This window comes from Leucoraja erinacea, chromosome 20 (assembly GCF_028641065.1).
Source record: "Leucoraja erinacea ecotype New England chromosome 20, Leri_hhj_1, whole genome shotgun sequence".
In the NCBI taxonomy this organism is placed as follows: Eukaryota; Metazoa; Chordata; class Chondrichthyes; order Rajiformes; family Rajidae; genus Leucoraja; species Leucoraja erinaceus.
The window spans coordinates 13159428-13182502 of NC_073396.1; the positions used below are offsets into that span (position 1 = coordinate 13159428).

Genomic DNA, 23075 nt, shown 5'->3' on the forward strand with positions numbered 1-23075 from the left:
TCTCCCATCATTGCTGCTGCTGTTGTTGTTGTTGTTGTTGTTGTTGTTGATGATCACAATATCACCAGCACGTTACCCTTTCTTTCATTCATCACTTCCCTACACTTCATTGGCACAACTGGCAATCTGAAACCAACTACCATTTTCATGGAAAATAGCGTGAAAAACACCCTCAGCTTGGAAACGAGGGAACAGGTGAAGTAGTCTCTCCAAACTCTCAAAAGCATACGCTGCAAAATAGAAAGGGCTTCAAGCTAACAATGGACCCTTTCCTTGATCACCGTTACTTCTTTTGCATATCTTTCATTCATTTGTTCCATATCTCCATCGAGATCTCTCGTTTCCCTTTCCCCTGCCTCTAAGTCTGAAGAAAGGTCTCGACCCGAAACCTCACCTATTCCTTTTCCCCAGAGATGCTCTCTGATCCTCAGAATGACTCCACCTTTTTGTGTATATCTAGGGCTTCAAATATCTGTCTAAGGGCTCCGAAATAACAATTCCCTTTCACCCCCAGCTCAAAGAAAGATTGGCTTTGCTGAAGAAAGAATATGCAAAGACGGTGTATAAGTTACAGGTAAATGACACTTCTTTTTTCAGTTCTCAGGGTTTTGATGAGTTGAAGTGGGATCCTAGGATAGCAACATGTTTTGCGCCAAGGGTAATTTCTGGTCCAACCAAGGAAGGAAGCATTTCTGGATCTACTAGGAAATGAAATAAGTCCAGTGCGCTATTTTTTAGTTGAAGAACATTTAGAAGAAAATGTTCATAAGGTTTAGGTTGGTTATAATCATAAATCGGAATCCATTGTTCTTTAGGCATGAGCAGAGCCCATTAAGAACAAAAATGGGAACGGATAATAGTACAGCACAGGAACAGGCCCTTCAACCCACAATGCCTGTGCTGAATATAATGCCAGGATCAACCCTTATCTGAGAGATCAATAGGCTAAACATTAATTGAACCCCACAATTCCTCATCTGCTCCTCTCCTGGTACCCCCAAAACGTGTGGGTGAGCTAAAGTGGCTTGCATCTACCTTCCCAGGCACCATAAAACTGGAATCTGTAATGGCACATTTATATCCTTGGATGGATTGATGTAACATCTCTCCTAGGTGATCTAAAATCCGTCTGCCCTTTTGCTTATAGAACAGTACAGCACAGGAACAGGCCCTTCAGCCCACTATGTCTGTGCTAAACACAATGGCATGCACAACACTCATCTGCCTACACATAATCCATATCCATGTGCTTATCCAAAGATCTCTTAAATGCCACTATTGTATTGGCCTCAATCACCACTCCTGCCAGCACATTCCAGGCACTCATCACCCTCAGTGTACAAAAAATTGCCCTGCACCTCTCCTCCTTAAAGCAATGCCCTCCAATATTGATATTTCCATCCTGAGAAATAGGTTTTGACTGTATATATAATTCTATACTGCCTCTCATAATTTTGTATACTTCTATCAGGTCTCCCACAACCTTCGGCACTCCAGAGAAAGCAATCTAATTCTGCCCAACTACTTCCTGTAGCTAATGCCCTTTAATCCAGGTATCGTTCTGGTAAATCTCCTCTGCACCATTTCCATTTCCAAGGGCTCCACATTCTTCCTTTATTAGGGCAATCAGAACTGCATACATTCCACCAAATGCGGCCTAACCAAAATCCTAATGAGCTGCATCATGACTTCCTGACTCTTATACTCTGTGCCCCGATTAATGTAATAAAGCATACCATATGCCATATTTCACACTCTATCCACTTGTGTTGCCACTTTCAGGGTGTTATGGACTTGGACCACAATATACCTCTGTACATCAATGCTGCTAAGAATCATGTCACTCATTGTATATTTTCCCCTTGCATTCAACCTCACAATGTGCATACCTCACATTTGTTCGGATTAAAATCCATCTGCCATTTCTCCGTCAAATTCTACAGCTGATCTATGTCCCACTTTATGCTTTGACAGCCTTCCTTACAGTTCGTTACTCCAACAATCTTGGTGTTATCTTGAAACTTACTAACCAACCTGTCTACATTTACTTCCAAGTCATTTATATATATCACAAACAACAGAGGTCCCAGAACAGATCCTGTGGAACTCCAGTGGTCACAGATCTCCAGCCTGAATATTGCCCTTCCACCACAACCCTCAGTCTTCTATCAGTTAGCCAATTCTGAATCCATACAACCAAGTCATGTTAATCCCATGCATCTTAATCTTCGGGATCAGCCTACCATGCCTTAAGATAGACACAAAATGCTGGGGTAACTCAGTGGGACAGGCAGCTGTCCAGCTGAGTTACTTCAGCATGCTGTCTGTCCTGCTGAGTTACATTCTAGCATTTTGTGTCTGTCTTCGGTGTAAACCATCATCTGCAGTTCCTTCCTACATTTACTAAAGTCCTATGTGGACAACATCCACCACCTCACCATCTCATTTGTCACGTCCTCACAAACTCGATCAAGTTGGTAAGACACAATCTGCCGCATACAAAGCTATGCTGACTGTTCTTAATTAATCTATTCTTTTCCAAATCCCCTCCCGAAGACTTTTGTCAATAGCTTCCCTCGCACTGACACAAGGCTTAACTTGCATATGATGAGCACTGTTAAGTTATTAAATTAGTACTTTGTATCTGGAATATTGAAGCAATATTGAAGGGGGTGATAGATGATATGCTGGAAAATTGTTCGTATGCTGAAAGATATATGGCATGGGAGAATAGGAAAGTTGACTGCACTTAAAGTAGGTAACTCACCAGGACCAGGTTGGATACATTCTCGAATTTTGATTGAACCTCAGGAGAAAATCACGGTGAGAATAACTAATCTTCCAGCGCTCTGGATGCAGAGGAATAGAGGGTAGCAAATATTATTCCCATGTTTAATAATGAGACCAGTAATCATAGGCCATTTCATCAGTGGTGCTGGGAAACCTTTTGGAAAAATTGATCTGGGATGGGATCTATAGGCACCTTAAATAAAATAGATTAAGACAAACTAGCACAGATTTGTTAAGATCAAATTGTGTTCAAACTTTTCAATGAGACTTCATGGTTATGCAGTTGATTTGGTGTACATGGACTTCAAGAAAATCTTTGATCTTGTGCCACATATCAAGCAAAGCATGACATAAAAAGTGCATTGATCGTGTGAATACAAAGTTGGCTAACTAATAGGCATCAGGGGGTAATATGATTGGTTTTTCAGTTGAGAATAAGTAAATTATATTTTGCAGGGATCGGTGTTAAAGCCATTGCTTTGATCTAGATTAATGATCTAGACTGGGGGGGGTGTGGGTGCATTTTGATTGGAAGATTGAACTGAGATGATATAGAATGAACCATACTGTTCTAAAACGAGTGCAGAAGCTGCGAAACCCAGGGGTAAATATGCACAAATCATTGAAAGTGTCGACAGTTTGAGAAAGCAGTTATTTCTGGGCTTAATTAATCTAAGCATCAAGTATGAATTAGGAAAGTTTGTAATGAACCTTTATAAAACACTACTTTTGCCACAAATAGAACATTATGTTCAATTCTGGTAGGGGGTGTGAAGGCAAGAAGGGACTGCATTCACACAGATAGATGAGAGGGACAATTAATGTTTTCTTTGGAAAAAAGATGTTTGAGGAAAGATCTGGTGGAAATATATAAAAAGGTAGGAGTCTGGCTAGAGTGGATATTGGGGCGTGGTTTCCAATGGCGGAGGGGACTAACACTAGACCTCGCAGGTATTAAAATTAGAGGGAAAGAGAATACGAGGACATGAGGAAAGACTAATGTGGTTGGAATCTGGAATGAATTGGCTGCAAATGTGGTGGAGGCAGATTACATTGAAGCCTTTGGGAGGAAACTGGATAAATGAATATTGGAGAAAAATTTGCAAGATGATGTGGAAAGAGTGGTAGCACAGGAGAGTTCTTGTAAAGAGACAGACATGATGCACTGAATACCCTGCATTGGCACTTTAACTATTCTATGATTCTGTGTGATGGTGATACTGGTGGTGGTTCATGAGGTGTTGAGCTCCTTCCACCACTCGTTTTGAGTTTCTTAGTGCCTCTGAGGGATCAGCTTGAGGTTCTCAATATTATCTCAAATGCTACTTTAAGCAGTCATGGACCATGAATTCCCACATGTTTCTGTAGATTGTACACTTTTTCAGAGATTGTCAGAACATCCTTGAATCTCTGTCCGCCTGATCATCCTCTGCCATAATTGAAATCAAAGTGGAGGATCTGTTTAGGAGTCTGTTGTTAGGGATGGAAGCGATGTGGTCTGTCCATCATAGCCAACGGAGTGTTTTTTAAGCGACAATGCTGGGAATGTTGACCTGGGAAAGGATGTTAATGTTGCTTCACATATCCAGCCAATGAATTTGGAGGAGATTTCTAAGGGAAAAAAAGGAGCTTTGACTTCTCCAAACATTGAGATGTTTGTTTTTATCGGTGCTTCTGAATCAGATAATTTCTTCATAACTAATTTGATACTTACTGAGTCTGATTGTTGTGGGTTTAAACCCATGACAGGTCAACAACTCATAACCTCTGCTAATCTTTCACTAAATTTATGTTGACCATCTGATATTTATCCCATATTTTCTCCACTAGCGTGCACAGAAAGCTGAGCGAATACAGAACCATGTTAAAAAACCCATTGCACATCATAATCGACTATGGGAAGAGCAGAGCTCAACCCAGCTGACAACAGGTAGGTTCACAGTAAATTGGTTTGAGCTTTAGACTGGATTATGTCTTTAAGTTGACATTTCAATCATAATGGGCCTTGGTGAAGAATTGAATTTTCTTGCGTTTCTTAGTTTCCACAAGGAGTGTAAATCCTAAAGGGACATGTAGGTTGTACAACTGAAAATTGAGAGTTCATCTGCTCTTCAGATCTCCTATGTTTGGCTTTGTGTTCAGTGCCTGGAGGTGCTTGAGACTGAGTTAAGGGTGGGAAGTCTTAAGCAAAGGCTCTGAGGAAAACAGAGCCTTCTGTTGCTTTAATTCTGCCATGATGCTGATTAGTTAACTTGCATTTCCCGATCGATGCTTTTACAATTTTAAGAGCTCCTCAGTATAGTTGTTGTGTCAATATGTTCTATATCCATCTCTTTTTTTTTAAGGTTTGGTAATAGGCCTAATGTGTCTTTCTTGAATCTTTTTAAGAAAATGAGAGCTCCACTACTTTGAGGACAAATTGGTCCAACTCGTCACTTGAGAAGAGTCGGGTCCCAGCAGAAGAAAGTAAGGAAAATAATTCAACTGTGGCATTCAACATTGTACCGGAAATCATCGAGTGTCCAAATCAACCTTTAACTAGTAGGTGCAAAAATGTTGACTCTTCAGGCCAACAACATACTACTTCAGATGAAGAATTGAATCCAATCACAAAGACAGGGAGTGGAGTTCAAAGTCGTTTAAAACTTAGAAAAGGGAAGCCCTGTGAAGTATTGAAAAGAGTGTGTGAATTAACTTGTGAGTCAGGTAAGCCTTTGATTGCTAATGGAGTGCCTGGTGTTAAAAAAATGGACGCCCTGGATTCCATCAATAATACAGGCACCAATGTCTCCGAAACTCTTGATGGATGTGTTAAAGAGAACAGATGTCATGAAGCACTCCCCCAAGCTGAAGACAACACAGCATTGGTAAAGAATGGAACACAGGAAGTAGAAGATAATTCTGTGATTTTGCCCATGGGCAGAATTGAAAGTAACTCTCTCCATTACTGTCACGGGGACAACCCTATTGAAGAGTCTGCGTTCAAAAATGAAGCTCTTCCTTCAAGAGAAATGGTGACTGTAGATGGTCAACTGCAGGAAGGAAAGCCAAGTTGCTCTCAGGACATTAGTGAAGCTTCTGAGTCCAACCTAAAGAATGAGAGAGTTGCAGTAGGAGCAGGTGAACTGCAATCAGGTACTGCTGTGAGTGAATCTCTAGGAGCTGGCTCACTGAGGTCTTGTACACTTGTTGAAGGACTTATCTTTCCGGTTGAGTACTATGTTCGGACAACTCGGCGCATGACCAGCTCTCAGCGACAGATAGATCTGGATGCAGTGATTCATAGTCAGTTGGGAAAGTCCAGAAATGGTGGCAAAGGAAGACCCAAGAAGCTCACTTATAATCAAAGTAGTTCCATAGAAGGCTCCCCCAAGAATGAAGCAGAGATCTGTAATACTTTATTACTTTTTAAAACTCAGGAGGGTGACGGTGGAGAGCCTAATGCAACTTCCTTGCAGCCTGACTTGCAAGACTCGTGGAACATTGGTGGCGATTCCCAGGGTATTCAATCAAACCGAAGAAAAGGAGGAAAAAGAGGCAGACGAGAAGGTACAAATGTACAGCTCACTGAAGCTCATCTGAAGTCTGAGGAAAAAAAATTAAATTACAACAGATTTCCAAATGGTGTCCCAATTGCTCTGTCTTCTGACGTTCAGAGTGAGAATAAGGGCAAGAAGAGTGGAATTAATACTTGCCAACCAACACTTAACTCAAACAAACTATATGAAAAATCTATAAATAACACAAATAGTCATAATTTTTCAGGGAATGTTAACTTTAATATAAAGAGTTCCAGCCAGTCGCAGAACACAGCCAAACAACAAGTGGAACCAGTGCATAACAATATTCAGACTGACAATGTGTTAAAACATCCTTTGAAAGAGGACATGAATGATCTGTTGATGGCGCAGGGTGAGTCTGCAGTATGTGTGCCTGAGCCATCCAGTAGTGATATGGATAGTCAGGAAATGATTCCAGAAACTCAGCAGGATTCCATTAATGGCATCTCATTGAAGAAGAATTTAAATTATACAAGGCAGTCATTTCCATTGGGAATTGACTCGGACAGAGGGAAAACAGAGTCGCCAGTCTCTCAGCCCAAGAGGAGGGTGAAGCTCTCGAGAGGTGAGCACTGAATACATCTTTGTTTGTTTGTTAGTCCTGAATAGGTTTGATTGCAGTTCTCATGAATGATTGACATTTTTGTTGATTGTGTGTGAAGCTCATTTTAGAGTGTTGATTGTCATATGTCCTAAACAGAACAATGAAATCTTTACTTGTCACGGCACAACAGAATATGTAAACATGGTGCTCTGTAAACAATATAATAAATCAAAAGAAGCCAAAAAACCCCAATAATGCAAAAAGACAAAATAATGCCCCCAAGTCTATGTAGTTCAGAGCTTATTCGAAGGTTGTAGTGTTTATTGATTGGTTGTAGGGAAGAAGCTGTTCCTGAACCTGGATGTTACAGTTTTCAGGCTCCTATATCTTCTTCCCAATGGTAGGAGTGAAATGGATGGCAGGAATGACCAGGGTCGTATGGCTTTACTGGGAACAGTGTTTACTGGGTTCATTGTTTATTTATGATTAGAAGTTAAGAAATAACTTGCATGTCTAATCTCTGAAAATCACTTAACATTGGAAACCTTGAAGTATGGTGACAGCTGTTTCTTCAAACTGTATGTTTAATAGCAGAGAGATTTAAACAGATTTATGGTGTCATCCAAGGGGTTAAACACATATTGTAATTTGGGCAGTATTCCAAATTACGATTGACTGCTAATTGATCTTTAAATTAAGGTGTGCTTTTTTCTGCAATAAATTTGCAAAATGACATTTCAAAGTAAAAAACAAAAATATTGATCCTTATATAACCATTTGTCACAGGCATTGAAACCAAATGGTTAGAAGTTGAAGACCTGCACTATTCTTTAAAAGATCTCAGTGCAAGCATTAATACACTCATTCACAACACTGGATGGATGCAACATGAACATTCCCAGTGATAGTTTAAATGAAAGGAAAAGACAAAGTGCTGGAGGAACTCAATGATCAGCATCTGTGGAGAGAAATGGACAGACAAAGTTTCATATGGGTTCCATAATTAAATAATATCAGTCTGAAGTAGGGTATCTCCCCAAAACGTCACCCATTCCTTCTCTCCAGAGATGCTGCCTGTCGCGCTGAGTTACTCCAGCATTTTGTGTCTAACTTCGATTTAAACCAGCATCTGCAGTTCTTTCCTACCTATTTTCATCATGTACTATATATTTGCTTTCCCTATTTAATGAATGTAGGAATCCCATTAAGGATAAATTGTAGTACTGTAAAGGGGAGACTAAATGGATTAAATGGTCTTTTCCTGCCTGCCAGTTTTTTAATAACTCTTTGGGTTGCTGAAGTAATGGGAGTTAATTCTTCCCAATAGGTAACAATTGTCGTAGAACACGTGAAAGCTCCAGGAAGGTCGTTGAGAGATTCCAAGAAGGGGCACTCGTGTGCTCTGAACCATTGCTCCGTGTTAAAAAAACTATTTTCACAAGGTTATTTCACAGCCAGGAAGTCCAGGATTTTGACCTTCCGGAGGAGGAGTATGGTCTACTTAAGGAAAAACTAAGAGCAGAAGCATTAAAGAAATCGCGCCTTCCTTCCCAGCATCAAGAAGTTGGTTGTAATTTGGAAACTCGGGCAGAAAAGGATAACTGGGATAAAACACACTACACAAATTCACATGCATCAGAAATCAAACAGACTACAGAAAACGTTGAGGAAACCAACCCACAAGGTAAGATGGCTAACCAGGCAGGTGTTATCACTATTCTAACAAATGTATATCGTTGAAATGCCCGGTATTTGTCTATTTTAGTTTGCCAAGTTAACTGTTTCTATAAATTAATGTACTTAGCAGTAATTCAATCAATTCATCATTTTTATTTGGATGAGCTAATTGGGCCGAACAAATTACACTCCACACAGCACACTTTCATTGTACACATTAAATGTGATCAATTAATCCATGTATGCCGTAATGATAGAAGGATACAAGCCAATATACAGCTTCTAAGTAACTTGGTAATTAATTACATTGAATTACTTAAAGTTGGATTCAATTGACCTCCCATCCTTTGAAGAGTTAAATTTGAGGTTTGCATTTGACTGAGTTAAGCTACATATGGACTTTTAATTATAGCAAAATAACAAGCAAAGATATAATTTGAATTTATATGTGCAAACTACTTTTGTGGGATCATATGTTCAGTTGCAGCGAAAAATTACCCAATCAGATTATTGCTACAGTATTGAAATAATTTGCCCTTTAAAGCTTGCCCAACATTTGTCTATTTGCAAAGGAAATCTGTGAATGTGCGCTCATTAAATATTTGTCAATTATTTTAAGGCTTAATTAAAAAGGGAAGTTAGAGCTTTATGGATGTTATTAATATATGCCATATTTTTCACCCAGTGTCTTCGTGCTGCAAGGGACTGAGCAGAACCCCAGAAAAACCACTGGATGATATTTGTCCTGTTCAGCAAATTCCAAAAACTACCTCTGGCCATAAACTATCTTCCAACATTTTGCTTTCGACCCTGTGTTGTACCCCACAGGCAATTAATGATCATCAGCATGACCAAACTGCTGGTAGCCCTACATTCCCTACACTTGGCTTCACTCCTGCCCCTGGTTCAACTGAGTGTTCTCCGGTATTTTCCCAAAGAAATTACGGAAACCAGAATTCACCTCAAACTGGCACACACGTGTTGGAAGGTGTGGGGGATTGTGGACAGAGGTTCCAGGCAGCTGCTGAAGAAGTGTCGCAAACAGATTTATGTCAGCTCACTCCAATTATAAAGGAAGGCAGTCAATGTGTTTTCTCTGGAAAGGAACCTTTGAACAATAAGGATGAGGAGGACCTCAATTACAAATATGAGAAGATATTCAGCCAGCAAGAGATGCCAAATGATTATTGTGTTGAGGAATTTTCAGAAATTGACACTGCAATTGAAGAGGTAATGTTTTTACAGTTATTGCTCATGTAGTGTTGTAGCATGGTGGTATTTTTTTTTTTACCAAGGGGATCTATCCGTCATTGCAAGTCAGCAATTATTGCCCATTTTAATTGCCAGAACATAATGGCTCTTGCTCATCTTAGAGGGCCTTTTAAGATTCAACTTTTTTTTGTGTGTTTAGAGTCACATTTAGATCAGACAAGGTAAATTTGGTTGATTTCCTTCCCTGAAGAGCATTAATAAACAAGATAGCTTTTACAGCAAAATTGTACTTTGTGATTATGATTACAATGACTTTGTTTTTTAACATTTATTTCCACATTCCTTAATTGCGTTGAAATTCCAAAGCTCCATAGAGGAATTTGACCAAGGATTTCTAGAATTTTGGTCCTGTAATTTAATCACCCATCACCATCTTATTTCTCTGCCCCCGAGAGCGAAGTTTTTTTTTAGAACTGTTAATGCTTCTTCTAAAAAGAACATACTTGCTCTTTCACTGATATGTGCCAAATTTACCACTCTGTATTCTAGTGTTGCTCTTCCTGATTTTCGGTGTTACCCTGAATGTGTTAGGTTGGAAAAAGCATTTACCAGGACCATTGTTGGATCAATAACCTTTTGAGATGCAATTTGGAGAAGAGCATCTTTGTGATTATATTATATGTATCAGCCTGGTAGATTTTATCTTCAGATCATTTTGAAACTTTTTTGCTTGCATTAATATTCTGTTACTGTAACTGAAAAGAGTTCTACCATTTGTCTGAAGAGAGTAATATTTCATGGATTCTAAATCTTTTCACTAAAGGGATTCTTATTTTTGTAGCATAAAGATGTCTTGACTCCACCTCTTGCTACTTTGCAATTGGAACAAAAAGTGGAAAAGCAGTTATTACAATTAATCTCCAAGATACAGGTTAGTGAATACTGATCACCACTGAAGTAAGAATTAAAAGATCCAGATTTTGCTGAGTTTGGGGCATTGTTCAAGTACCCAGTCATAGCAGGCCTAAGTAGTTCAGACATGCAGGTCTAGGCTTGCTGGTTTAAGACAATGATGTACTATGAGGCTCAGGTCTTGTGTGATGTATTTGATTGATCTTGTTCCAAACAAAAGTAAGGATAAGCCTGGCAACTACAAGCCAATTAGTTTAACCTCGGCAGTGGAAAACTTTGAAACATTGATCCAGAACAGGATTAATGGTTTCTTGGAGATAAATTAATTAAGCAAGGCAAACCACCATACGAGAGAAAACAAAGTGCTGGAGTAACTCAATGGGTCAGGCAGCATCTATGGAGAACATGAAAAAGTGATGTTTTTGGTCGGGACCCTTCTTCATTGTCTTATCCAACTTGATGTAGTTTTTTGATGAGATAACAGATAAGAGTTGATGAGGATAATGCAGATGATGTGAAGTGCATAGATAGCCCGAAGGCTTGTGATAAGATGCTACATTGTAGGGTTATCAGCAAAGATGAAGCCCATGGCATAAAAGGAGCATTGATGGCACAGATATGAAGTTGGATCAATACAAGAAAAATGTTTTGATTACATCATGGAAAAAAGCCCTTTGGTCCACTGAGTGCACGCCGACCATCGATTATCCATTCATACTAATTCTATGTTATCCCATTTTCGCATCCACACCCTCCCTTGGGGCAATTCACAGAGGCCAATTACTCTGCAAACCTGCGCATCTTTGGGATGTGGGAGGAAAGCAGAGCACCTGGCGGAAACCCACACACTCGGAAAGACAAGCAAATTCTAGGGGCATTTGTGGTGGGGCCATGCTAATTTAAATGTATAGTAATGATCAAGAGTTGAGTTGTGAACCACAATTTTTAAATTTGTAGATGACACTAACCGTGGCAATATTGCGAACTGTAAAGAAGATAGTGACAGATTGCATTAACACGTAAACAGGCACATGGAATGGGCTGATGAAGTTAAATGCAAAAAAGACATGTTATGAATTTTAGTAGAAAATGAGGAGAGACAATGTTGAATAATGTTTTTAAATGTTCTAAAATGAATGTCAGAAGGGACCCAGAAGTATGTGTATACTTATCAGTAGAAGTAGGTTGGGAATGAGGTAATAAGGCAAATAAAATATTTGTTTTGATAATAGAGGCACTGAGTACAAAAGCAGGAATGTTGTACTGAAGCATGATAAAACACTGCTCAACCTCAACTAGAGTGCTGTGTTCAATGTTAGTCATCACATTATAGCAAGGATGTGAAGACATGAGAGGGGGGTCGTAAAAAGTGGTTACTGGGATGAGTGACTGCAATCACAAAGATACATTAAAGTGCAAGAACTGTTTCCCTTGGAGAAAAGATGGTTGAGGAAACTTGGTGTAACCCAAGTCCAAGAAATGAATGCATCACAATGGCAGTGAAGCAGTTATTTTCTATATTTTCAATAACTTATATTTTAATCACATTAGAGAGGAAATTTATGTTTGATCTGGTCAAATTTCTGGTTCAAGCACAAGACTGTTATCATATCTTTTGTTATGTCTAGTCTTGATTTTGCAGAAAGCGTGTTTTATGGAAGAGACTGTTGTAACAAATGCAATTTATAGACTAACGTTAATTGCTGGCATAATACATAAATTCAATGGTTTGTCAGACAGGAGGATAAGTGATTTTATCGTTTTATTTATAGAATCCATCCACATCCTGCATTATTGACTTGTGCACAGTATTTTGGATGGTGAAAGAGACCAGAACTTTGTGTATTGCTTGTGCCTGTGAAACAGCAGTGTTGCTATGGGCTCCAGAGCAGGTTAACCAATGGACTAATATCTATACTTGGGTCTTTGATAAGGTAAAGATGTCTGTTCTTTCTTTCTTGCTATAAATTTGTTTAATTCTGATCATCCAACAGGTATTCGATGCTGAATGATGGAGTTAGATTAGTTTGAAATTAAATTAACCCCAAAGCTTTACATTCTCAGAATTCCAGACAATTTATTGAGTTTATCTTCTTGGAGTATTATCATCTTCTGGTGATATCTGTGAAAACCTGTGTACTGAACCAGCTAATTAAATTGTTTTGCCAGCATTTGGGTATAACAAAAAGTTGGAGGATTGTGATTAATAAACACTAGTGTTCACAACAAGTCTGAAATTTGTGTTAGTTTAGAGATATGGCATGCAAACAGGCCCTTCAGCCAACTGAGTCCATGCTAACCATCACCTGTTCACACTAGTTCTAGGTTGTCTTACTTTCACATTCACTTCTTACACACTAGGGACAATTTATAGAGGTCAATTAACTAACAAACCTGCAAGTCTTTCCTTGTGCTTTCCAATCTAATAGATCGTTCTGATTCTATCTTAATTTGATTTTACATCACGTCAATCTGACCTGATGAGATTATCTTAGCCATTTAGATCTGTTCAGAGACAACTTGGCAGCAGTTTAACTCCTTATGTGTACAGGTTTTACGGTGTTTAAGAATGGGTTGATGAAGAGGTGGACTCATTTTTGAAGGTTTTACCATTTCTAACATTGATTTGCTTCTTTCCTCTTTTATTCAGGTTCCCATAATTGAACTCATCCCCATTCCAGATGCTGTTAACATTCTCTGTGTGGCTTTTGGAAGCCTGGAGATAAGGGAAGTAAAGTAAGGCTGGAAAAAATGTCAACAAAACCATAAATGTACTGCACTGCTGACAGAATTGCACCTGCACAACGCAACAGTTTTTTTAATAACCCACAACGTATCATAACCAGACTGGTGAAATTGACATGCGCCTACAGTTCTCTTACCATTCACACATTGTGACGTAGCATAATCATAATTGGTTACAAGCCACTGAGCTAAGATTTGAGCAGAGAGCAGAAATTAATTGCTTCTTGAGGATGCGGTTGTAGAAAGTAGCAGGGAAAATGTCCTGTGCCCATTTAAATTCCTCTTGGCAACTGTTTTTAACGTCTCAATATAAAATCTGTGTATGGCTGTCAATGGGAAATTTATTTTCTCGTAATGTCTCTATCACAGTTCAAAATAGGGCATACTGAAGTAAAATACGTCAGTAGACGTAGTAGTGAGTTAAGAGCAGTTTTGTTTCTAGTTCAAGAAGTTATGGAGCATAAGTGCAGAAGATGTTTGGAACCATTGTCTTTCAGACGATGCTATAAAACCCAAATCATCGTGGCTGGACATTAAAAAAATCAATATTGCAAGGAAAACTTGGGGAACTCTTCCAGGTGACATGGGCAATGTTTATACCTCAATCAATATCATTTAAAAAAAAAACAACATTATCTACTAATTATTATATTGCTGTTTTGTGCAGGCTTGCTGTAAACAAATTGGCTTTTGCATTTCTTATGTCACAACAGTGACCATGTTTCAAAAGTACTTAAATGGCAAAAAGTCCTTTCAGGCTTTCCAAAGTTGTAAAATTCACCAAGAAATGTAATGACAATTTTTTAATTGTTTAGTCTTTTGCTGTGTGTAGTATTTAGCTTATTCCCAGTCTGTCTCAACTATGTTATTAAAAATTAAACTAATATAAATTAATCATTGGCTGACTTTGGTTGGTCTCTCAGACCTCAACAGTTGTTACAAAACAGAACTGCAGAAGCTTGTTAACTATTGTATGTGAACGAGGCTGCATGGATTTTGGCTGTTGCTATTCAGGTCTGCTCTGCCACTCAATAAAACCGGGTGATCTAATTTTTGGTTTCAATTACAGTTTTTATGTCCACAGCCTCTGTTTTTCCAGTAGTCCAACAATATATCTATCTCAGCCTTAGTAACAACATCCACACCCCTTGCACATCGAGAATTATAAGGATTTACAACAAGGAATTTCATATTCACTCGAACAAGGAGTAGGAATAGGCTATTCATACGTCCTCCATTTATTAAGATAATGGCTGTTATCTGAATGTAACCTCAGCTCAGCAGGTCGATTTCATTATAATCTCGGGTCATTATTCCCATCTATCTGCAGTAACTTTTTACCTCCTTTCTTATAAAGAATCCATCTACTGCTGTCTTGAAAATATTAAAAGTTCTGCTTCCACCTGTGTCTTAAATGGGCGTTCCCTGGTTCTAACCACCCATAATAGGAAATGTACTCCCTGGATTCGCCCGTCAAAATTTAATGTTTCGCTTAAATCTCCTCTCTTACCCACTCCAGTAGGTACAAATTTAGCCTGTCCAATCTTTCAACATCAGACAATCCACCCAATCCAGGAATTAATTTAATCATGTGTAGGAAGGAACTGTGGATGCTGGTTTAAACCGAAGATAGGCACAAAAGGCTGGAGTAACTCAGTGGGTCATCTCTGGAGAAAAGGAATAGGTGACGTCACCAATTAATTTAGTCAGTTCCAACAGCACCCAACATATTAACATTCTTACTTGAACACAAAGATCAACATAGGGCACTCCAAATGTTTTTCATCAGTTCCTTATATAACCGGAGCATAATCTCCCTACTTTTATATCTGATTATCCTAGTAATAAACAATAATATTCTGTCAGTTTTTCCAATTATTTGCTATCCTTTTGTGAAATGTGCACTGGGCCATTCAGATACCTCTGCATCTCAGGGCTCTGCAAACTCTTGATATATTGATAAAATATCTTCTTATTATTCCTGCAAAATTAATAGATTTGCATTTTCCCATATTTGCCAGATCTGTTCCCCAAGAATACAATTTTGTCTAATAAAGTCCAGAACCCTTTTCCAAGGACATTTGACTTGAAATAACTAAAATGCTGGAATAACTCAAAAGATCAGGCAGCAAATCTGGGGACATGGATAAGTGAAGTGCTGAGTTACTTCAGCCCATACTGTATTTGTCAGTAGTGTTTTAGCTTAGAGGGAGCTCTACCTCATGCAGGGAGAAAACTATTACTTTTAAAGAATGCCACTCTAATTCTAATAATGGATACAAGGGAATTGTACAATAATCATTCAGATGAAAGCAGGTTCCTCTCCTTTGTGATAAAGATGTTTACCCCCCTGCTTCTTATCAGGGTATTACGCTCTACAGAGCAAGGCTGCTTGGAACATACTCTGCTGCAGACAGGAGATATAAATGCCGTGTTGGGGCTGCCTGGATGGAAACTAGTCTGCTCTTGTGGCACGCTCCAGACTCAAAGCATAGAAATGAACACCCTCTCCAAAGAAGGAAGGTCAGAATTTTATATGTATTATTTGCTTTCTCTTTATTGTTTTACTTTGGTCAGCAGTTTCTCAGTTAGCAGACCACGCGAGATTCTATATGGACTGAGTATTAAAATGGCGTTGGAGTTTGGAGGATTCAAGAGAGATAGATGAAACACCAATGAAGAGAAACTATTATAAGCTTTCAGCTCAGATTTAGACAGCAAGGAGGCATGGAAGGCCAGTCAAATAAAATGCCTATAAACATGATTTTGCTCTGTAATTCCAAGCAGTTTAGATATAACCAACAAAATATTGTGTTTTTTATCCTACTCTTTGTGTTAAAGATGTCACAAGATAATGCTGACTTCTTGATTATGATAACGTTGACGTATAATGATGGACTTGCAAGTAGTGTCACAAATGCATAAAATAGGCTACGAAAAGCCATTGTCATGACTCGCGGCTTAAATGGGGTTTCCAGTTCCCAAATCTGGCATGCCCACAAAAATCTCTCCTGAGCCATAACACAAAAAAATATTGAGTTCACGGAGAGCTGGATGAAGCTTCAGAATAAGAGAAGTGAAAATATTTTGTACTAATTTGGATGTTGGGTAGATTTACTGACTGAATTTTTTGGTTAGGAGTGAGCAATCTATGCAACTTGTCCCTCCCAATGAGATCGTTTTGGCTTTCAGCGAAGTTGAAGGGCAAATAGAAGCTTTGATCGGATCGACTATAATGAGCAACATCGTCATTTGGTGAGAACTTTATTTCCATTTGTTTCTTTATTATCAATATCACAATTTCTCTGTAGCTGTAACAATATATTCTGTCGGTCCGTTTCCTTCCTCTCTTTGCACAACCTGCTTTACTTGTGCATGGTTAGATTGTACTCGTGGCTGATATTATTTGCTTGGTTAGCACGCAAAACAAATTTTTCATTGCATCTTGGTCCACAAGGCAATAATATGCCAATACCATAGTTCAACTGGTAGCAAGCTGGCCTACGAGTCAGACAGCTGAAATCCATTTTAGCCACCTGAGAAAGCAAACCTGAGTTAATATTGCAGTTCAATGCTGGGAGTTTTCTGCAATGTAAATGCTCCTGTCCCACTTAGGAAACCAGAACGGAAACCTCTGGAGACTTTGCGCCCCACCCAAGGTTTCCATGCGGTTCCCGGAGGTTGCAGGTGGTTGCCGGAGGTTGCAGGTAGTGGAAGCAGGTAGGGAGACTGACAATAACCTCCGGGAACCGCACGGAAACCTTGGGTGGGGCGTAAAGTCTCCAGAGGTTTCCGTTCAGGTTTCCTAAGTGGGACAGGGGCATATATTTCTCTTTCAAACCAAAGCCTTGTCTCACTTCCGTGTACTTATAAGATCCTATGGAAGAGGAGTGGGTGAGTTGTAATTAGTGGCCAGAGACGAATACTTATCCCTCAATCAGCATCATTGAAACATCACTTTAAAAAACACTTTATCTGATTATTAGATTATTATTTGTAAAACCTTACTGTGTGATAATTGGCTGTCATATTTCCCACACTACATCAGGGATTGTGCTTCTAAGGGTTTTTCAATGGCTTCTGAGCTCCTTAGGGCATCATAGAAGTACAGGTCTTTCATCTTTTGACTGTTTACCTGTACATGGCCTATGGTGCTCACTTGACCATTTGATCTAATTTAATTTCTTGTTTATCTCCTAGGAACATGAAGACTGGGCACCTCCTCAAGAGGATCCATTTAAGTGAAAGCTACCCTGGCACTGTCTGCCAGAAAGCCTATTCCCAGTCGGTAAGACGCAGTGAGAAATTATTGTTTTATGGTGGTGGAGACTAAGAACTAGAAAATCCTGTATATAATCCAGAACTCTGTTTTCTGTGAGCCTTTTGTCAGGGAGTGACCCATTTTAAACTGAAAGAAGAAAATTAGTAATAGTTGAAAGGATCTTAACTAAAATAGATTTAATGATTCCTTGTTAATGTGGCATTTGGACTGTATTTATAGTGTATGGCGTATTAATATGAGCTTCAGACTATATGCAGAATTGCTATCGTTAAGTACAGTAAATAGAAGTGCTATGTGGAAAGGAAATGGCTATGTATTGGAGGCAAACTTTCCTCTCATTTAATTAACTCAGGGCTGACTGAGAGCAGGAAGTAGAGACCATTTTCATTCAAGACCCTGATGATTTGAGAGTAAAAGATTGCCACTAAAAAGTTAATATTCCAAAATAAAAATGAAATATTTGCTTCTGATAATTCATTTCAAAACCCAGTGGTACAATTTAACTGTGGACCAGTGACATTTAAATTGATTCGCCTTGTTTGATGCTGTACTGTCTCTGGACCTACTGCCTGCTTGGCCTCTTGATTAAATAACTTGCAATTGAAACTACAAGTTCTGGGATTTTAGAGCAGGATTAGCATCGTCAGTTAGGTTAGAAATAATGGCAAATAGTATTTTGACCAAGAATTGATAGGTAGAATATGCAGGTCTTTCTTTCTCCAAACCATCACTCCCCAAAGTAAAGACTTTTAACACTTGCAGTTTCATTTTATCCCTGCCATTATATATCTGTCATGATTATGTCCAATATCACCAGTTTATATATTTCACACGGTCTGTATATATTGTATACTGGAGAGTTGCTTGCTAGTAAATAGAAAAGCTGCTGAAAAAATAAATTAAATCTTGAATGCAGCACCTAAATTATCAGTAAAATCTACAAAGTTAAAATGGACTGGAATAAATATTTAGTAATAATTGTTTTATTTCTGGCATGTAGGGAATATTGTTCATTCTTCTAAGTCGTCGGTACATTGGCACCTGTGAAGGAGAGCAGGTCTGTGTTTTGAGAATGGTGGCTGTTAATCCCATGAATGGGAAAAGTAGACCAATCATGTCGTATACAATCCCTGTGGAATGCAGTGGGAGGTAAGGTCACTTGTATTACCTGATCAGTACCTTCATGTATAAAAATGCCCTTTGATACTCAGTATGTTACTGGGCTATGTTTAGATTGGCCACTCTCAGACATAATATCTAATTGGGCTTTCCCTGCTAAATCTGTACATTCATGTTTTTTCTGAGAAAGTTTCCCTGTAAGTTATATTCTCCTATTAATTGCATCGATTTGTAGTATGGTAAGAGATTAGCTTTCCTGTCAGTGAAAATGGAAAATTGAGTCATAATTTTCTTCAGTGTTGGCTGGCTCATGGAGAGGTTTATGTATCCTAAAAAACAAGGTTCTAACATGAATGAAATGTTGCATTTACATTAATAAAAGGTGCATGAGCATCACTTTAATTGGACCCACCCAGCAGGAAATTGATGGTATGAATTCAACCACCCCAATTTGTTTTCATGTGAAAGGCGTGCCTGCACTTTTGTGCAGCCTCTGTGCCCTTGCCCAAGTACATAAGAAACAGAACTAAACCATTTAGCAGATATGTAATTCAGTCACATAATGGCTGATCTTTTACCACAGTGACATTTGCCTGTACTAACCCCTTAACCCATTGATTCACAAAACATCTATCCATAAATATTCACAGAGACTGAGCCTTCATGGTCCTCTTAAGTACGCTCTACAGGAAGACATTTCTCTCTCTGTCTTGAATGGCCAATCCCTTATGAGATTGTGACTTCTTGTTCTTGACATTCTAGCTAGAGGAAACTTCAACCACATTTACTCAGTCAAGCTCTGTAAGAATCTTGTGTGTTCAACCCATTCATCTGCACTCAAGAAAGTATCAGCCCAAATCTCACCTCCTACTGGAAAAACCTACTATCCCAGGAGTCAGGTTGTGAATTTTGCAATGCTCCCTCAATTGCAAGTATGCTCTGCCTTTGGTAGGGAGATCTAGATCTGTAGGTGTTTTCTTACCAAAGTCCTATATTAGTAGAGCAATGTGAAGTGTCACATTTTGTCCTGTAATCCTCCTGCAATAAAGGTCAATATACCATTTGCTTTTCTAATTCGCAATATACCATTCGCTTTTCCACATCCACTGATTGTGGATGATCAGCCATGATCACATTGAATGACAGTGCTGGCTCGAAGGGCCGAATGGCCTACTCCTGCACCTATTGCCTATTGTCTAATTGTTTGTTGTACCAAAGATTTATTTATAAGAATGCCTAGCTTCCTCTGGATTTCAATACTTTCAAAGCTTTCACATTGTATTCCATATACCATGTTCTTGTCAAGAGTTAGGCTAAAGAAGAACATAGAAATAAGGTGATTGACAGAACCATAATTGACCCGAGGAAAAACGTATGCAACAAATGGTTTGGGGGTGGAATATATTACGGTGTTAATAGTGGAGGCAGATTCAATAGTCAAAAGGAGCCTGGATTACTATGTGAAATAAAAGAAAGCAGGGAGGTGGAACACCTGGATTGTTTTTATACAGAATTGTTTGGGGCACAAAGTCCTCCTTCCACACTAATCATTCTGTGAATCAGGTTAGTTGGATGTGCTCTTCCTTTTAATTAGGTTAATAACACATTTGTAGGAGTATTGTTTTTCTCATTTTAACATTGACTGTATTTCTTTAATCAGGTACATTGATGGAGGTGTGAAGGGGCAGTCCATTGCAGCAATTGTAACTCCCGGAACCATGGTACTTTGGAATCTACTGTCTGGCCAAATCTCAACCATGCTCCAGCATGACTCTAGTGGGGACTGGTCACTATTTTACTGGGCTGAGGAGGACTCGTGTCTTCTAGCCAGAAAGAACGATAGCACTGTGTATATATACAAATGCTTAGGAGCCAGAACAGTATGAATATACTATTGCTGTGTCAAGATTATGCAGGATAAACTTGCAGTACTTTGGTTCGTGAAACCTGTTCACCTCTTTTTTGGATGAAAACCACCAAAGATTTCAATGTGAGCAAAGTGTACAATTCTTTACAAAGCACAATGATTTACTGAGCTACTGCACAGTGCTTTTTTTTAATTGTGGGGATATATTATAAGTTACTATGGACTATTTCGGTAAAATATTCAGTGCATAATTATTTAATATATTCAAATAATTGCAGATTTATTTTGCTTTTAACTGTGGTGATAGGACATTACAGTTCCTTTCCTAATGTACTTGAAGGGCATTCCTGGATCACTGTATATCATGATAACCGAGCAGATTATATTTTCCTCTGTACACTGTCGGTTGAAATAACCACTAATGTAACGTTGGAAAATCTGAGTTGTATTCACATCCACTAACTAGAGCCAGCTTCAAATTTAGACGCAAAATGCTGGAGTAACTCAGTGGGACAGGCAGCATCTCTGGAGAGAAAGAATGGGAGATTGAAGAAGGGTCTCAGCCTGAAACGTCACCCATTCCTCCAGCATTTTGTGTCTACCTTCGATTTAAACCAGCATCTGCAGTCCTTTCCTATACAGCTTCAAATTTACTTCCATTTGGTAGTTGGGTTGTTGACTTTCCCTATTAAGGGGGAACTTCGAAAAGTTTCCAAAAAAGGAATGATTGTACTTGTTTAAAAAGACAAATGAAAGAGGATTATAATGTCACAAATCTGTCTTCAATAAATAAAATCAATTAATCAATCTCTCCTATTCAATGTATATATACATAAAATGCGTAAGAAGCATCATGCCAAATTGAGTCTATTGTCATATACACAAGTACGTTGAGGTTAAAATCATTTGTGCAGCAGCATCACAAGCCCATGGACTCAGACAACACACAAAATATTTTATACAACACATAAAACATTATTTACAAGACATTGTGAGGAAAAAGATAGCAAAAACAAGACAAAATGAGAAATGCAATTCATGGTTGCATAAGGGGTGCTCCATTACGTTCTGTTGTTGAGGTAGGATTAGGGTTGTGCAGATCTGTTGAAGAACCTGATCAATACCCTAATCGAGTGCAGCACAGTGACGGAGTTGTTGCTTTGCAGCGCCAGAGACCCAAGTTCGATCCTGGGGTTTCTCCGTGTCCTACAACACTTCAAAGATGTACAGGTTTGTAGGTTAATTGGTTTTGTTTAAATTGTGAATTGTCCCGTGTGTGTAGGAGTACAGGGATTGCTGATCATCATGGACATGGTAGGTCAAAGGGCCTGTTTCTGTGCTGTATCTCTAAAGTCTAAAGTAAAAAACTGACCAATCGAATGCAGCAAAACCATGCAGCAGAACTCTCACCATGGCACAATGTGCCATTGTCCAGAACCACTCTTCCAGCACTAATCAGTACATTTTGACCTAATCTTCTGGCTAACCTCTCTCTATCCTCTGGGTTTTCTGTGATACAGTTGTCAAAGTCACCCTCACATTTTCAGGTATACAGAGCCCACCATAATGTTTGGGACAAAGACCCATTATTTATTTATTTGCCTCTGTACTCCACAATTTGAGATTTATAATAGAAACAATCATATGTGGTTAAAGAGCGCATTGTCAGATTTTAATAAAAGCCATTTCACCATGTAGAAATTACAGTGGTTTGCATCTTGCAGTGTAGCTTCTAATTTCTGTTCATGACGTCTTCTGCAGACAGTGGTCATTGACAAATCCACACCCGACTCCTGAAGAGTGTTTCTGATCTGTCTGACAGGTGTTTGGGGATTTTTCTTTGTTATAGAGAGAATTCTTCTGTCATCGGCTGTGGAGGTCTTCCTTGGCCTGCCAGTCCCTTTGCGATTAATAAGCTCACCAGTGCTCTCTTTCTTCTTAATGATGTTCCAAACAATAGACGCAGGAGTAGGCCATTCGGCCCTTTGAGCCAGCACCGCCATTCAAATGTGATCATGGCTGATCATCCCCAATCAGTACGTCGTTCCTGCCTTCTCCCCTAAACCTCTGACACCCGTACTAATCAAGAATCTATCTATCTCTGCCTTAAATATATCCACTGACTTTGCCTCCACAGCCTTCTGTGGCAAAGAATTCAACATTCACCACCCTCTGACTAAAGAAATTCGTCATCCCTTCCTAAAGTCCTTTCATTCTTTGGCTATTACCTCAAGTCCTAGACTCTCCCACTGGTGGAAACATCTTCTCCACATCCGCTCTATCTAAGTCTTTCTCACTGAGTAGAAATTCCGAAGACTAGAAGGCAGCTTCCAGATGAGGGGGAAAATTTCAAGGAGGTATGCGTGA

The 23075-nt window shown here is 39.0% G+C and overlaps 1 protein-coding gene across 1 annotated transcript; it reads left to right on the forward strand.

Annotated features, from left to right (window-relative positions):
* The first annotated feature begins 37 nt into the window (after window positions 1-37).
* palb2 (partner and localizer of BRCA2) lies at window positions 38-21514 on the forward strand. The gene is made up of 14 exons (XM_055651309.1): window positions 38-195; window positions 515-574; window positions 4621-4720; window positions 5179-6915; window positions 8222-8578; window positions 9257-9801; window positions 10625-10714; window positions 12468-12629; window positions 13346-13431; window positions 15805-15963; window positions 16579-16695; window positions 17641-17728; window positions 18723-18871; window positions 20502-21514. Exons 1-14 carry the CDS (start codon window positions 148-150, stop codon window positions 20725-20727), a joined length of 3924 nt encoding a protein of 1307 aa, XP_055507284.1. The 5' UTR covers window positions 38-147; the 3' UTR covers window positions 20728-21514.
* The last annotated feature ends 1561 nt before the right edge of the window (window positions 21515-23075 follow it).